The sequence below is a fragment of the Mustelus asterias genome, unplaced genomic scaffold (assembly GCF_964213995.1).
Source record: "Mustelus asterias unplaced genomic scaffold, sMusAst1.hap1.1 HAP1_SCAFFOLD_410, whole genome shotgun sequence".
Classification (NCBI taxonomy): Eukaryota; Metazoa; Chordata; class Chondrichthyes; order Carcharhiniformes; family Triakidae; genus Mustelus; species Mustelus asterias.
The window spans coordinates 288,859-304,986 of NW_027590365.1; the positions used below are offsets into that span (position 1 = coordinate 288,859).

The 16,128-nt window shown below is 46.1% G+C and overlaps 3 protein-coding genes across 3 annotated transcripts in view; all 3 read left to right on the forward strand.

The window, feature by feature from the left end:
• The window catches only part of LOC144486603 (uncharacterized), a 64,734-nt gene extending 64,566 nt beyond the window's left edge, over window positions 1-168 (forward strand). Inside the window, 1 exon segment of the mRNA XM_078204651.1 lies at window positions 42-168. Within this exon segment, the coding sequence (XP_078060777.1) occupies window positions 42-51 (10 nt within the window). The 3' untranslated portion in view covers window positions 52-168.
• On the forward strand, window positions 142-8,667 carry LOC144486604 (uncharacterized). The gene is made up of 3 exons (XM_078204652.1): window positions 142-452; window positions 502-870; window positions 6,885-8,667. Exons 1-3 carry the CDS (start codon window positions 142-144, stop codon window positions 7,933-7,935), a joined length of 1,731 nt encoding a protein of 576 aa, XP_078060778.1. The 3' UTR covers window positions 7,936-8,667.
• A 507-nt stretch (window positions 8,668-9,174) lies between these two features.
• On the forward strand, window positions 9,175-15,064 carry LOC144486595 (uncharacterized). The gene is made up of 2 exons (XM_078204642.1): window positions 9,175-9,305; window positions 11,252-15,064. The coding sequence occupies exon 2, from the start codon at window positions 11,601-11,603 to the stop codon at window positions 12,879-12,881; it is 1,281 nt and encodes a 426-aa protein (XP_078060768.1). The 5' UTR covers window positions 9,175-9,305; window positions 11,252-11,600; the 3' UTR covers window positions 12,882-15,064.
• The last annotated feature ends 1,064 nt before the right edge of the window (window positions 15,065-16,128 follow it).

Sequence of the window (16,128 nt, forward strand, 5' to 3'; positions counted from 1 at the left end):
ATAAAACTGTCCACCCTGAATTTGTCCTTTTTTCTTTACAGTAATTACTGATATAAATGGTTAAATGGACAGGAAGCTCAGACTAGACATCACATCAATCTAACCGAGTCACTCGATTCAGGACTGAATATCATTGGCATCATGGAAGGGGAGAGCAGCAGTCACAGCGAAGACAAACTGTACACGTGTTCCACATGTGGATCTGGATTCAACCAATCGACTGTTATGGGAAGGCACAAGTGTAACCGAAACAGGGAGAGTCCGTGTGGACAATGTGGGAATACTGGGAATGGATTCCATTATCCCTCTGATCAGGAAACTAATCGATTTGGTCACACTGGGGAGAGTCCATGTGGGCAATGTGGGGATACCAGGAAGGGATTCTGTTATCCCTCTGATCAGGAAATTCATCAATGCAGTCACACTGGGGAGAGTCCATTCACCTGCCCCCTGTGCGAAAAGGGATTCACTCGATTTTCAAACATGTTGCGACACCAGCAGGTTCACACCGGGGAGAAACCTTTCACCTGCATCCCACCTGCTGACACACCAGCGAGTTCACACCGGGGAGAGACCGTTGACCTGCTGTGTGTGTGAAAAGAGATTTACTGAGTCATCGGCCCTGCTGAGACACAAGCGAGTTCACACCGGGGAGAGACCATTCCCCTGCTGTGTGTGTGGGAAGGGATTTGCTGAATCATCAATCCTGCTGCGACACCAGCAAGTTCATACCGGGGAGAGGCCATTCACCTGCTCAGTGTGTGGGAAGGGATTCACTCAATCATCCAACCTTGTGAGACACCAGTGGGTTCACAAGCAACTGCACTGTTCTGATTCAGCAGTTATTACTGCTGTTAATCAGATTCGGGGGTGAACCTTGTTCATTATAAAACAGGGGAGTCTTGATGCTGTTGCTGATAACCACAGCAACTGGGCTGCAGTTGGAAGAATTTTCATTTATATAGTGCCTTTCACAACCTCAGGGTACCTCGATGCGCAGACAGAAATGTGATGCTGATCAGAGGTGATCTGTTTTTAGTGAGGTTGGATGAGAGCGAAATATATAATAAATTTATAATAGAATTTTACACTAAGTTTGAAAACAATGTTACTCAATCTGAAACAGGAGTCTTAAATCCTAACAGAAGTAACCGTGAAGTTTTGAGGGGGCAACTGGATTGTGGTGTATTAGGAAAATACCGAAAAGCAGTGGATCCGTTGTCAACAAATGTATTCCCACAAACAAAGCTGATAAATGACTGAGTCAATCTCTTCCCACACACACAACCACCATCATCTGGAAGGACAAGGACAGCAGACACATGGGAACACCACCTGCTGGAAATTCCCCTCCGAGCCACACACCTTCCTAACTTGGAAATACATCACCGTTCCTTCATTGTCACTGGATCAAAATCCTGTAATTCCCTCCCTAACAGCACTATGGGTGTACCTACAACACATGGACTGAAGGAAGGCAGCTCACCACCACCTTCTCAGTAAATTTATGCAAAAGTCTGAAAACATGTACCAAACGACTCAAGAACAACTTCTTCCTTACTGTCATGTTTGAATGGTCCTATCATATATTAAGCTGATCTTTCTCTTCACCCTACCTGTACCTGCACCCTATCCTTTCCTTCTCCCTATGTACTCCATGAAAGGTATGCTTTGTCTGTATAGCGTGCAAGCAACAATACTTTTCAGTGGATCCCAATACATTTGACAATAAATCAAATCAAAATTTAATGCACATGTTGTGAAGTAGAAATCATGCAGGGCAATTGCAACACTTGTGAGGGACAGTGCAAGGCTCCCTCTACACTTTCCCATCAAACACTCCTGAGGTATGTACAACCCATCTAAGGTACAGAGGAAAGTTCTCTCTCAATCATCCTGTGAAAAACTCCCAGGGGAAGCACTGCCCAAGCTAGGTACAAAGGAAAACTCCCATTACATGCCACATCAAACAGTGCCAGAGAGGAGGAACACTTTGGATAAGAAAAACTCCATCTGCACTGCCCCACCAAACACTCCCAGCCCATAATGAGCTGGGTTCCAGGAGGTTAGTTACCAGGCGATTAAATTATGTCATAAAGCAACACCATTTAATCCAGCTGGTCCTCTCTTTGACCTTTTAAAAATGGAGAATTGGGACATCCTTTCCCCAAACAGCGCCAGAGAGTAGGCACAGTTTTCATAAACTCCCTCTACACCGCCCCATCAAACACTCCCAGCCCAGAATGAGCTGAGCTCAAGGAGGTTAGTTACCAGGCAATGAAATTATGTCTTTGGTGGAGGCAGGCACGCTGACATCGTTTAAGACTTACCTGGATTGTCACATGAGCAGCCTGGGAATGGAGGGATACAAACGATTGGTCTAAAGTCCAACAGGTTTATTTGGTAGCAAAAGACACTAGCTTTCGGAGCGCTGCTCCTTTGTCAGGTGAATGGGATTTCAGTTCACAAACAGGGCATATAAAGACAAACTCAATTTACAAAATAATGGTTGGAATGCGAGTCTTTATAGGTAATCCAGTCTTAAAGGTACAGACACTGTGAGTGGAGAGAGGGTTAAGCACAGGTTAAAGAGATGTGTATTGTCTTCAGCCAGGACAGTTAGTGAGATTTTGCAAGCCCAGGCAAGTCGTGGGGGTTACAGATGGTGTGACATGAACCCAAGATCCTGGTTGAGGCCGTCCTCATGTGTGCGGAACTTGGCCATCAGTCTCTGCATTCTCCAAGGCGGCCTTCACGACAACGCAGAGTCGCTGAGCAGAGACTGATAGCCAATTTCCGCGCACGAGGACGGCCTCAACCGGGATCTTGGGTTCATGTCACACTATCTGTAACCCCAACGACTTGCAAAATCTCACTAACTGTCCTGGCTGGAGACAATACACATCTCTTTAACCTGTGCTTAACCCTCTCTCCACTCACATTGTCTGTACCTTTAAGACTTGATTACCTGTAAAGACTCGCATTCTAACCATTATTTTGTAAATTGAGTTTGTATCTTTATATGCCCTGTTTGTGAACAGAACTCCCACTCACCTGAAGAAGGGGCTTGGGGCTCCGAAAGCTCGTGGCTTTTGCTATCAAATAAACCTGTTGGACTTTAACCTGGTGTTGTGACACTTCTTACTGTGTTTACCCCAATTCAACGCTGGCATCTCCACATTTTGGAAATATATCACCATTCCTTCACAGTCGCTGGGTCAAAATCCTGGAATTCCCTCCCTATCAGCAGGGTGGATGTACTTGCACAACATGGACGGCAGTGGGTTCAGGTCCCATACATCACAAAGGTAGACACTCCTGCGCCCCCTACAAACATGGCGATCCCTGCTGCACATTGCCCCTTACAAAGATGCCGGCCGCACATGCGCACTGATAGACATTGCCACCAACAGATTGGCGGCCGTCAGCCCAGCCCAACACGACAAGTTGCGCCTCCAATTTGGTACCAACAGGGTGCCCGGGAAGTTATTTTCCAGGGTTTGGATTTGAACAACATGTTTACGAAGGCTCTCCACCCACCCGCCACATTCATCGCTCTCTGCGCGCCGCTCTCTACCTTGAACTGATCTTGGATCCGAGTTAAAACCGTCCGTCCGCCGCCATTACCCGCACTGCGCATGCTTCAGACTCCTCCCCTATTCACTCTGGTTGGAGGACCAGCCGCTCCCGCTCGGTCCTCCAGCCCCGCCCCCTTTTCCTCTTGGCCCGGAACCGCCGTCAATCAGTCCCCGGGCATTGTGACGTTGGGCATGCGCAGTGCGGCTCATCCCCAGGGACAGGCGCTTGTTTGTCTGATCTTCAGGCGGGAAGGAGGCGGATAAGCGGAGGCAGCGTTAGGGGCAGTGGGTGGGAGGGGAGGCTCCACACACCCAGTGGAGGCTTCAACACCCCCAATAAGGAACTAGCGGCACCTCCTCAACACCCAACACAACGGCAGCTGCAGCGCTTCCTCCCGGGGCCAGGCCCCACTGGACAAATGTGGCTTCAGGAAGGAAATGCAGCAATGGGTTTGATTTGATTTATTATTGTCACATGTATTGGGATACAGTGAAAAGTATTGTTTCTTGCGCGGTGTACAGACAAAGCATACTGTTCATAGAGTACATAGGGGAGTAGGAAAGGAGAGAGTGCAGAATGTAGTATTACAGTTACAGAAAGGGTGAAGAGAAAGATCAGCTTAATATGAGGTAGGTCCATTCAAAAGGAGGAGGCTTTGGAGAGGGTACAGAAAGGATTTACCAGGATGTTGCCTGGTATGGAGGGCATTAGTTATGAGAAGAGGTTGGAGAAACTTGGTTTGTTCTCACTGGAACAACGGAGGTTGAGGGGTGAACTGATAGAATTCTACAAGATTATGAGGGGCATGGACAGAGTGGATAGTCAGAAGCTTTTTCCCAGGATGGAAGTCAATTACAAGGAGGCACAGGTTTAAGGTGTGAGGGGCGAGGTTTAATGGAGATGTTTGAGGCAAGTTTTTTACACATAGTCATAGAGGTTTACAGCATGGAAACAGGTCCTTTGGCCAACTTGTCCATGCCACCCTTTTTTAAAAAAACTTCTAAGCTAATCCCAATTGCCCGCATTTGGCCCATATCCCTCTATGCCCATTGTACCCATGTAACTATCTAAATGCTTTTTAAAAGACAAAATTGTACCCACCTCTACTCCTACGTCTGGCAGCTTGTTCCAGACACTCACCACCCTCTGTGTGAAAAAATTGCCCCTCTGGACACTTTTGTATCTCTCCCCTCTCACCTTAAACCTATCCCCTCTAGTTTTAGATTCCCCTACCTTTGGGAAAAGATATTGACCATCGAGCTGATCTGTGCCCCTCATTATTTTATAGACCTCTACAAGATCAACCCTCAGCCTCCGACGCTCCAGAGAAAAAAGTCCCAGTCTATCCAGTCTCTCCTTATAACTCAATCCATCAAGTCCTGGTTGCATCCTAGTAAATCTTTTCTGCACTCTTTCTAGTTTAATAATATCCTTTCTATAATAGGGTGACCAGAATTACACACAGTATTCCAAGTGTGGCCTTACCAATGTCTTGTCCCACTTCAACAAGACATTCCAACTCCTGTATTCAGTGTTCTGACCGATGAAACCAGGCATGCCGAATGCCTTCTTCACCATTCTGTCCACCTGTGACTCCATTTTCAAGGAGCTATGAACATGTACCCCAAGATCTCTTTGTTCTGTAACTCTCCCCAACGCCCTACCATTAATTGAGTAAGTCCTGCCCTGGATCAATCTACCAAAATGCATCACCTCGCATTTGTCTAAATTAAACTCCACCCGCAAGTGGTTCTGATGTTACAGAAAAATAACTTGGCAATAATAGTCAATTACAGCAAATCAGAAACCAGGAATGTTTCTAATCCTTCATTGACGGACATATTCGCCAATTAAATCCTAGCTTTTCACCCTTTCGCATTCGATGAAAAATTGACTCCTGCAAATCTTTTATTTGCATAGCATATCCCCATATCTCGCCTTTGGTATTTGTTATGGAGAAATCTGGCCTTGCTCACCCTCTGGTGAAGGCCGAAAAGCAGAATGTTCTGGGGCCTACGCAGGTGAAGATTAGCCTGTTCATGCTGAAATAGCAGACACTGACTCCTTTGAAGGTCTGCAAGCCGAAAAACATTTTCACTAGCTGTTAAAGAGAAGGCAGGAAACTTTAATCTGAGCATTTCCACATAGTCAGCACTGCTTCGTGCATGTGTTAGAGTGGGCCAAGGCTGAGGCAGCTGTCGTATATATATTTATAGAGAGAGAATAGACTAACATTTCGAGTCTGGATGACCCTTTGTCAGAACTCTGATGAAGGGCCATCCAGACTTTAAATGTTGGCTCCATTCTCTCTCCACAGATGCTGTCAGACCTGCTGACATTTTCCAGCATTTTCTGTTTTTGTTTCAGATTCCAGCATCCGCAATATTTTGCTTTTATATGTATTTATATATCCAAATGTGCTATGTTAACAAAATGGACAGTTACTAACCGAAACATAAAGCATCATGTGATTTAGCTGACTTGACCATATTCCTATAGTTATTCAGTCATTAAAGACACAGTCATGGAGCATTAAACTTGCCGAGCAGGGCCCCTTGTATCAGCACACAGGCAGCTGCTTTGTGAGACTGCGAGCAGAACAGACAAGTCAGAGATAAGAGTGTCTTGAGAAGAGAGATTCATTGTGAAGGATCAGGGACAGTTGATAAGATGTAGGAATTCTATGATTCTAATGAACATTCTTTCCTCTCTCATTTCCCAAAAGCTGTAAATCTCCATCCCACACACTCTCCCTCCATTCTCACTCTGCTGTATCTAATATTCACCCTCCCAATTCTCCTGAAGGTGCTGATTGAGGCTGATTAACAGATCCATGCTCACTGCTTCCTGTCCTGGACACAGAAATCATAAGAAACAGGAGCTGCAGTTGGCCATTCAGCCCATCGAACTGCCTCAACCATTCATTGAGAATTGGCTGATCTACCACAGCATCATTTCCCACGCTATCCCCCAGATAGAGAGAGAATAGAGCCAATGTTTTGAGTCTGGAGAGAGGAAAGAATGTTCCATAGAAACTAGAATTGTGTGTTCTGAATTTCTATCCTGCACTGACACTGATGACCTCTGTAAACTTGTTTTACAGGATACTGAAAGAGGAATCACAGGCTGAAATCTCAAACGTTGTGTCTAGATCTGACAGAGTCATATTCCATGGGACCTGAATATCATCGGCCTTTGAATCGAGGAGAAATGGTTGTCCGGCCTGATGACTTGAAAAGATTTCAAACATCAGTGTGACTGGAAAAGTGCCAACACACTGCCAGACTGGAGTGAGTGTGTTCCAGTGCACTGAGCTTGAACCAGTTACACAGCCTGAATAAATATCACACCATTCACAGCGGGGGTGGGGGGACTGTTCTGTGTGTGGACGAGTCTTCAACTGAAGAGAGAGGCAAGGACACCTGCACCATGGAGAAACCATGGAAATGTGGGGACTGTGGGAAGAGATACAGATACCCATCTGATCTGGAAGCTCATCGGCGCAGCCACACTGGGGAGAGGCCATTTACTTGCTCTCACTGTGCGAAGGGATTCAGTCAGTTATCCAGCCTGCGGACACACCAGCGAGTTCACACTGGGGAGAGGCCATTCACCTGCTCTCAGTGTGAGAAGGGATTCACTGATTTATCCACCCTGCGGACACACCAGCGAGTTCACACTGGGGAGAGGCCGTTCACCTGCTCTCAGTGTGGGAAGGGGTTCAGTCGATTATCCAGCCTGCAGAGACACCAACGAGCTCACACTGGGGAGACACCATTCACCTGTTCTCAGTGTGGGAAGGAATTCACTCGGTCATCCAGCCTGCAGACACACCAGCGAGTTCACACTGGGGAGAGACCGTTCACCTGCTCTCAGTGTGGGGAGGGATTCACTCGGTCATCCAGCCTGCGGACACACCAGCGAGTTCACACTGGGGAGAGGCCATTCACCTGCTCTCAGTGTGAGAAGGGATTCACTGATTTATCCACCCTGCAGAGACACCAGCGAGTTCACACTGGGGAGAGACCGTTCACCTGCTCTCAGTGTGGGAAGGGATTCACTGATTTATCCACCCTGCGGAGACACCAGCGAGTTCACACTGGGGAGTGGCCGTTCACCTGCTCTATGTGTGGGAAGGGGTTCAGTCAATTAGCTAAGCTGGAGACCCACCAGCGTGTTCACACTGGGGAGAGACCATTCACCTGCTCTCAGTGTGAGAAGGGATTCACTAGTTTATTCACCCTGCGGAGTCACCAGCGAGTTCACACTGGGGAGAGGCCGTTCACCTGCTCTCAGTGTGGGAAGGGATTCAGAGTTTCATCCCAGCTGCTGAGACACCAACAAGTTCACAAGTGATTCCAGGGGTTGGATTCTGCTGTTATTGTTTCTGCTCTCAATTACAGGATTTCTGTAATTGATTTCTGTAATTTCTGTAATCTATTGTTTCTGCTCTCAATTACATCCAGGATTGCATTTTGTTCATTCTCACAGTTGGTCAATGGGGAGGGTCGGAGGGTTTCTTTCTGCTGGACTGGCCGGTCTCATGACTTTGCCTCCAGTGGGCTGATGCTCTTTGAGTCTTGTTGCAAATACCTGGTTTCAGATTTCACAAGGATCACAGAGTGACAGGGTGTTAGGAAGTTCAGAGATATTTCGTCAGCATTTCTGTTTGAAACCTTCCAATGCCCATCCAATTTCCTTTGTAATTGTTTATTGTCTCCACTTCCTCCACCCTCGTAGGCAGCGAGTACCAGGTCATTACCATTCGCTGCATCAAAATATTCTTCCTCACATCCCCCCTTCCTCTCTGACCCAAAACCATAAATCTGTGACCCCCTCATCCTTGTCCTGTCAGCTAATGGGAACAGCTTTTCTTTGTCCACCTTATCTAAACCTGTCAGAATCTTGTCCACCTCTATCAAATCTCCCCTCAACCTCCTTTGCTCCAAGGGGAAGAGCCCCAGCCTGACATTGACAATAAAGAACAAACTCACAGAATATGTTAATACCTGAAATCAAATGGGAATGTTGAATTTCTGTTTTAAAGAAATCATGAATATATTGTCCTGTACAATAAAGGGATTTGAATAACTCAGCTTGGGTGCAGTTGAATGAAATGTATCAATCTGGTATCCACCCACAGTCTAGAGGAAGTGTGGAATGTGTAGCTGGAAATCCCTCCCTAACAGCACTGTGGGTGTACCTACACCTCAGGCATGATAGCAGTTCAGGAAGGCAGTGTTGGTGCTGATCGTGGGCGAGGCAGCGACGAACAGCCACATGTCCTGTTATAATTGTAAGTTTCAATCTGAAGCTCATTGGACAACTTCCGCATTGAGCAGGCCGGGAGCCCCGCCCCCACCCTATGTTCCCCCTCCCCCTGCACCTCTTCCAGCCACGGTTTCCAGGCAACCAGCTGGCGGTTCCGGCCAGAGCGAGAAGCCGCGCGGTGACTGCGCATGTCCAAGGGAGAGGGGAAGATGCGCGTGTTCGGGGGAACCAACCTTTTGACCTGCAGGCTGAGGTGTTGGCCAATGGAAAGTTGGAGGACCGGAAGTTCACTGGTCCTCCAGCCAATCAGAGCGCCCCCATTGTCTGAATGCGGAAGTGGACAATGAGCTTGTTCAGCTGCTCATTCCTGCCCAGCAAAGTTGCTGCTGCTGCTCTCTCTCAATGAAGATTGAGCTTCAGACAGACTCAAACTTCCTCCTGTCTCTCCAACATCTGTGAGTAAAATACTTTCTTTTCTCCCCCTTTCCATTCTTTTCTCATTCTGGGGGAAATTGGGGACTTGCAGCAACTGAAGGAAAAGAAAGTGAATCCAGGGAGGCTGCATACTCTGGAAAGGTTGGCCCAGGTCTCTCTCTCTCTCTCTCTTAAAGACATTTGCTCCCTCAGCTTGACACATTGATTTGTCTGGCTAAAAGGTCCCTTTCCTAGTGTTCACAATTAAAGGGCTGGTTTCCCCAGGAGAAGGCTGACATTTAAAAGAACAATAAATTAATATAGGACAGAGATATGCCTAGTGTTGTTATATTGTAGATTTGATATATTATTTATGGTTCTGTAACAAAGTACGTTTATTATTATTTCTCGTTTTGTAATGTAGCACTGAAGCTATGTTATATATTTTCATTCATCGAGTCATTACAGCGCAGAAGGAGTCCATTCAGTAACTCGAGTCCATGCTGACTCTCTGTAGAACAATCCAGTCAGTCCCATTCCCTTTCTATATTCCCGTTCCCCTGCAACTTTATTTCCTTCATGTGCCCATCTAATTTCTGAAATATATTAAAGGGGACAGTAAACTAATACAGGACAGAGACGTGTCTGATGTTGTTTTATTCATCCTTGGGACACGGGCATTGCCGGCTGGGCCAGCATTTATTGCCCATCCCTAATTCCCCTTGAACTGAGTGGCTCGCTCGGCCATTTCAGAAGCTGGTTGAGAGTCAACCACATTGCTGTGGCTCTGGAGTCACATGTAGGCCAGACTAGGTAAGGACGGCAGATTTCCTTCCCTAAAGCACATTAATGAACCAGATGGGTTTTTTGGTCAATCGACAATGGTTTCATGGTCATCAGTAGATTCTTAATTCTAGATTTTGTTTTTAAATTCAAATTCCACCATTTGTTGTGGCGGGATTCGAACCTGGGTCCCCATTAGCTAAGTTTCTGGATTAATAGTCTAGTGATAATACCACGAGGCTTTCAGCTCCCCTGTTGTTATATGGGACAGATTAGATATATTATTTATAGCTCTGTAATAAAATACACTTATTATATCTGGCTGTGTAATTTTGGACTGCAGCTATATTATATATTTCCAACAATCTCTTCCCTCAGAGAATTGTTAGTATCTAGATTTCTCTTCCATAGGGACCAGTGGAGGGATTGAATATATTCAAGGATGAGTTGGACAGTTTGTGAATGACAAGGGAGTCAATAATTATTGGGAACGGGCTGGAAAATGGAGAGAAAGCTCAGATGAGGAAGGATTTCATCACTGAAGGATGTGGTGATGTTTTGGATTCTCTACCCCAGAGGACGATAGAGCCTCAGTCATCAAGAATTTTCAAGAGAGGGATTGATAGGTTTCTAGATATTGAAGATATCGATGGATATGGGGGACAGTGTGGGGAAAATAATGCAGAGGTAGATCAACCAATAATCTCAATGAATGGTTGAGCAGACTCGATGGGCCGAATGCTGACTGCAGCTCCTATTTTTTCTGATTTCTGTGCTGGACAGGAAGCAGTGAGCATGGATCTGTCAATCAGCCTCAATCAGCACCTTCAGGAGAATTGGGAGGGTGAATATTAGATGCAGCAGAGTGAGAATGGAGGGAGAGTGTGTGGGATGGAGATTCACAGCTTTTGGGGAATGAGAGGGGAAAGAATGTTCATTAGAATCATAGAATTGCTGCATCTTATCAACCGTCCCTGAGCTTTCACAATGAATCCCACTTCTGAGGACACCCTTATCTCTGACTTGTCTGTACTGCTGGCAGTCTCACAAAGCAGCTGCCTGTGTGCTGATACGGGAGGCCCTGCTGGGCAGGTTTAATGCTCCATGACTGTGTCTTTAATGAATGCTCCATAGAAACTAGAAATGTAGATTTGAATTTCGATCGTATTCTGAATTGCGATGTTTTTTCTAAATTGACTTACAGGATATTAGACAAGGAGAAATCAGACAGAAATCTCCAACATCACATCGAGATCTGACAGAGTGACTCGATTTCTTGGGACCTGAAATCATCGGCCTTTGAATCGAGCAGGAGAAATGTTTGTTTGGCCTCTTGGCTTCAAAAGATTGTAAACATCGCTGTGACTAGAAATGCACTGAGATACACACACCCGAGTGAGAGTGTTCCAGTGCACTGAGTGTGGAAAGAGCTTTAACCAGTTACACAGCCTGAAAATACATCGCAGCATTCACAGTGGGGAGAGACTGTACCCGTGTTCTGTGTGAGATTTAACTGATTGTTTAACCTGGAGAGTCACAAGGACACCCGCACCATGGAGAAACCGTGGAAATGTGGGAAGGGATTCAGGTTCCCATCTGAGCTGGAAATTCATCAACACAGTCACACTGGGGAGAGACCATTCACCTGCTCTGTGTGTGGGAAGGGATTCACTGACTTACCTAATCTGCAGAGACACCAACGAGTTCACACTGGGGAGAGGCCATTCACCTGCTCTGTGTGTGGGAAGGGATTCACTCAGTTATCCAGCCTGCAGAAACACAATCTCTCTCACACCAATGAGAGACCCTTTAAATGCTCTGACTGTGGGAGTGGTTTCAAAAGCTCTCGGGAACTGATGATCCACCAGCGCATTCACACCGAGGAGAGACCGTTCAGCTGCTCTCACTGCACAAAGACATTTAGAACATCATCCCACCTGCGGGAGCACCAACGAGTTCACACCGGGGAGAGACTGTTCACCTGCTCGGTGTGTGGGAAGGGATTCACTCATTCATCAAACCTGTGCAGACACAATCTCACTCACAGCAATGAGAGACCCTTTAAATGCTCTGACTGTGGGAGCGGATTCAAAAGCTCTCATGGACTGATGTCCCACCAGCGCATTCACACTGAGGAGAGACCGTTCAGCTGCTCTCACTGCACAAAGAGATTTAGAACTTCATCCGAACTGCGGAGACACCAGCGAGTTCACACCGCGGAGAGGCCGTTCCCCTGCTCTGTGTGTGGGAAGGGATTCAGTCAGTCATCCAGCCTGCAGAAACACAAAGCCACTCACTCCAATGAGAGACCATTTAAATGCTCTGACTGTGGGAATGGATTCAAAAGCTCTCAGGATCTGATGTCCCACCAGCGCATTCACACTGAGGAGAGACCGTTCAGCTGCTCTCACTGCACAAAGAGGTTTAGAACATCATACAGCCTGCTGAAACACCATCGAGTTCACACCGGGGAGAGACCATTCACCTGCTCGGTGTGTGGGAAGGGATTCACTACTTCATCCCACCTGCGCAGACACAAAGTCACTCACACTAATGAGAGACCGTTTAAATGCTCTGACTGTGGGAGCGGATTCAAAAGCTCTCAGGATCTGGTGTCCCACCAGCGCATTCACACTGAGGAGAGACCGTTCAGCTGCTCTCACTGCTCAAAGAGGTTTAAAAGGTCATCCAGCCTGAGGGAACATCAGCGAGTTCACACTGGGGAGAGACCATTCACCTGCTCTGTGTGTGGGAAGGGATTCACTACTTCATCCATCCTGCTGAGACACAAAGCCACTCACTCCAAGGAGAGACCCTTTAAATGCTGTGCCTGAGAGGCCGGCTTCAGAAGCTCTCAGGAACTGATGATCCCCGAGCACATTCACACCGGGGAGAGGCCGTTCAGCTGCTCTCACTGTTCAAGGAGGTTTAGAATATCATCAACACTGCTGAAACACCAGTGAGTTCACACCGGGGAGAAACCATTCACCTGCTCGGTGTGTGCGAAAGGATTTACTCAGTTATCCAGCCTGCCCAGACACAACATCATCACACCCAGGAGAGACTCTTTAAATGTGGGCGTGGCTTCAAAAGCTCTCGGGGACTCGTGTCCCACCAGTGAGTTCACACCAGGCAGAGGCTGGTCACCTGCTCTGACTGGGAAGGGATTCACTCAGTCAGCAAACTTGGTGAAACACCAGTGAGTTCACAAGTGATTACAGTTCTGGGATTATTCTTGTGAATCTTTCTTGCCCCTTCTCCAGTGCCTCTATTTCCTTTTTCTAAATGGAGATCACAAATAGAACGTAGAACAGTACAGCACAGGAACAGACCCTTCAGCTCACCATGTTGTGTCAAACATGATGCCAAATTAAACTATTCCTTTCTGCCTGCCCTTGGTCCATATTCCTCTATTCCTTGCATATTCATGTGCTTATTTAAAACCCCCTTAAACGCCCCTATCGTATCTGCCTCCACCACCATCCCTGGCAGCGTGTTCCAGACACCTACCACTCTCTGTGTAAAACAACCTACCTCTCACATCTCCTTTGAACTTTCCCCGTCTCACCTTAAGTGCATGCCCCCTGGTATTAGACATATCAACTCTGAGGAAAAGATTCTACGTCTCTCATTTTAAAGACTGCTATCAGGTCTCCCCTCACCCTCCACCGCTATCGAGAAAACAACCCTCGTTTGTCAGTCGCTCACACCCTCCAATCCAGGCAGCATCCTGGGAAACCTCTTCTGCATCTTCATCAAAACCTCTGCGTCCTTTCTGTAATGTGGCGACCAGAATTGAACACAATATTCTAAGTGCGGCCCAAACAAAGTTTTATAAAGCTGCAACATGACACGCTGACTCTTGTACTCAATAAAGGCCAGCATGCCATATGCCTTCTTTACCGATAAATATTTGTGTGGCTAATTTCAGGAAGCTATGGACTTGAACCCCAAGACCTCTGTACATGAACTGTATACTTATCCTTAATATTTGATCTCCCAAAGTGCAGTACCTCACACTTGCCCGGATTAAAATCCATCTGCCATTTCTCCGCTCATATCTACAGCTGATCTACATCCCACTGTATCCTTTGACAACCTTTGACATTATCTACAACTCCATCTAGTTTTGTGTCATCTGCAAGCTTACTAACCCACCCATCCACGTTTTCATCCAAGTTATTTATATATATCACAAATAGCGCAGGTCCCAGTACGGATCCCTGCAGAACACCACTAGTCATGGACCTCCAGTCAGAAAAACACCCTCCACCACTACTCCCTGACTTCTATGGGCAAGTCAATTCTGAATCCAAGTGGCCAAGTGACCGTGAATCCCATGCATCTTCATCTTCTGGATGAGCCGACCATGAGGGACCTTGTCGAAAGCCCCACGACCCTGAGATTAAGAGTCTCACGTTCTACCGACTGAGCTAGCCGGGCATATTATACTACATGATTATACTAATTTCAGGAGAGTGTGTTCACTTTTCTCATTTTGCAGAGAAAAGAGAAGTCATTTGCTAAATGGTCTGATAATTCCATTGCTCAATGTAACTCACTGTGTAATAGTCAGACCAAGTCGGTCTATCTCACTATCACTGATGGAATTTGTGGAGAAAATGACGAATGCTGTGGACAAAAAGACAATTTACAATAGAGGTTTTTACTGATCTTACACAGATTTTGATACAATTGACCATGGAATATTACTTAAAACAAGGGATTAGGGGAGTAGTGAATAAGTGGCTCAGAAGTTATTTGGAAAATCTCAACAATTTGTAACAGTCGATGATGTGAATCAGATTTTGTGAATATTCTGTGTGGAGTTTCACAGGGATCTGTTTTGGGCCTTAAATTGTTTATTTTATATATTAATGACATTTGGAATGTATCAAAGTTATTACAATTAGTTTTGTTTGCAGATGATGCCAATATGTTTTATTCTGGGTGGGATCTTCAAGAGCTTATTGAAATTGTTAGTGCTGAATTGGAGAAAATAAAAATATTGTTTGTCAAAAATGAATTGTGACCGACTCTGAGTGGAACGAAGTTTATGTTATTTGGTGAAGTAAATCCCTTGGTTAATATAATAAACAATGTCAACATTTACAAAAATAGAAGAGGGGTCAGACCCCTCTGATGAAGGGTCATCTAGACTCGAAACGTTGGCTCTATTCTCTCCCCACAGACAATGTCAACATTTATTTATTCATGGGATGTGGGTGTCACTGGGACAGCATTTATTGCCCATTCCTAATTGTCCTTGAACTGAGAGGGCAATTAAAGGTAACCATGTTGCTGTGGATCTGGAGTTACATGTTGGTCAGACCAGATAAGGTTGGCAGATTTGCTTCCCTAAAGGACATCAATAAACCAGATGGGCATTTATGACAATCGACAATAATTCCTAATCATCATTAGACATTTAATCCCAGATTTTCATCTAATTTATATTTCACCAGTTGCCACAATAGGATTCGAACCTGGGTCCCCAGAGCATTACCCTGAGTCTCTGGGCCACTCGTCCTGTGACACTGCCACTACACCATCGCCTCCCCAATATGGAAATATAGTTCTGGGTGTTCTCCTAGACCATATATTTTGTTGGGAACCACATATACAATATATTAAAACAAAATAATCAAAGAGTATTGAAATTCTGAGTAAGACTAAATTTATCATGGAAGCCCTACAGTGCAGAAGGAGGCCATTCGGCCCATCGAGTCTGCACCGACCACAATTCCACCCAGACCCTACCCCCATATCCCTACATATTTACCCGCTAATCCCTCAAACCTACACATCTCAGGACCCTAAGGGGCAATTTTTAGCATGGCCAATCAACCTAACCTGCACATCTTTGGACTGTGGGAGGAAACCGGAGCACCGGGAGGAAACCCACGCAGACACGAGGAGAATGTGCAAACTCCACACAGACAGTGACCCGAGCCGGGAATCGAACCCGGGACCCTGGAGCTGTGAAGCAGCAGTGCTAACCACTGTGCTACCGTGCCGCCCATATTGGATCTGCAGTCATTGCATATTTTGTATTGTTCATTTGAAATGATTCTTCAGAGG

What these genes read in the sequence shown, in the direction of transcription:
- LOC144486595 (XM_078204642.1), top strand. Translation starts at nt 11,601, where the DNA reads ATGGAGAAACCGTGGAAATGTGGGAAGGGATTCAGGTTCCCATCTGAG.
- LOC144486604 (XM_078204652.1), top strand. Translation starts at nt 142, where the DNA reads ATGGAAGGGGAGAGCAGCAGTCACAGCGAAGACAAACTGTACACGTGT. An exon ending in AGTCCATTCACCTGCCCCCT is followed by an intron (nt 453 to 501) that starts GTGCGAAAAGGG and finishes CGACACCAGCAG; the next exon opens with GTTCACACCGGGGAGAAACC. An exon ending in GCTGTTAATCAGATTCGGGG is followed by an intron (nt 871 to 6,884) that starts GTGAACCTTGTT and finishes AGTGTGTTCCAG; the next exon opens with TGCACTGAGCTTGAACCAGT.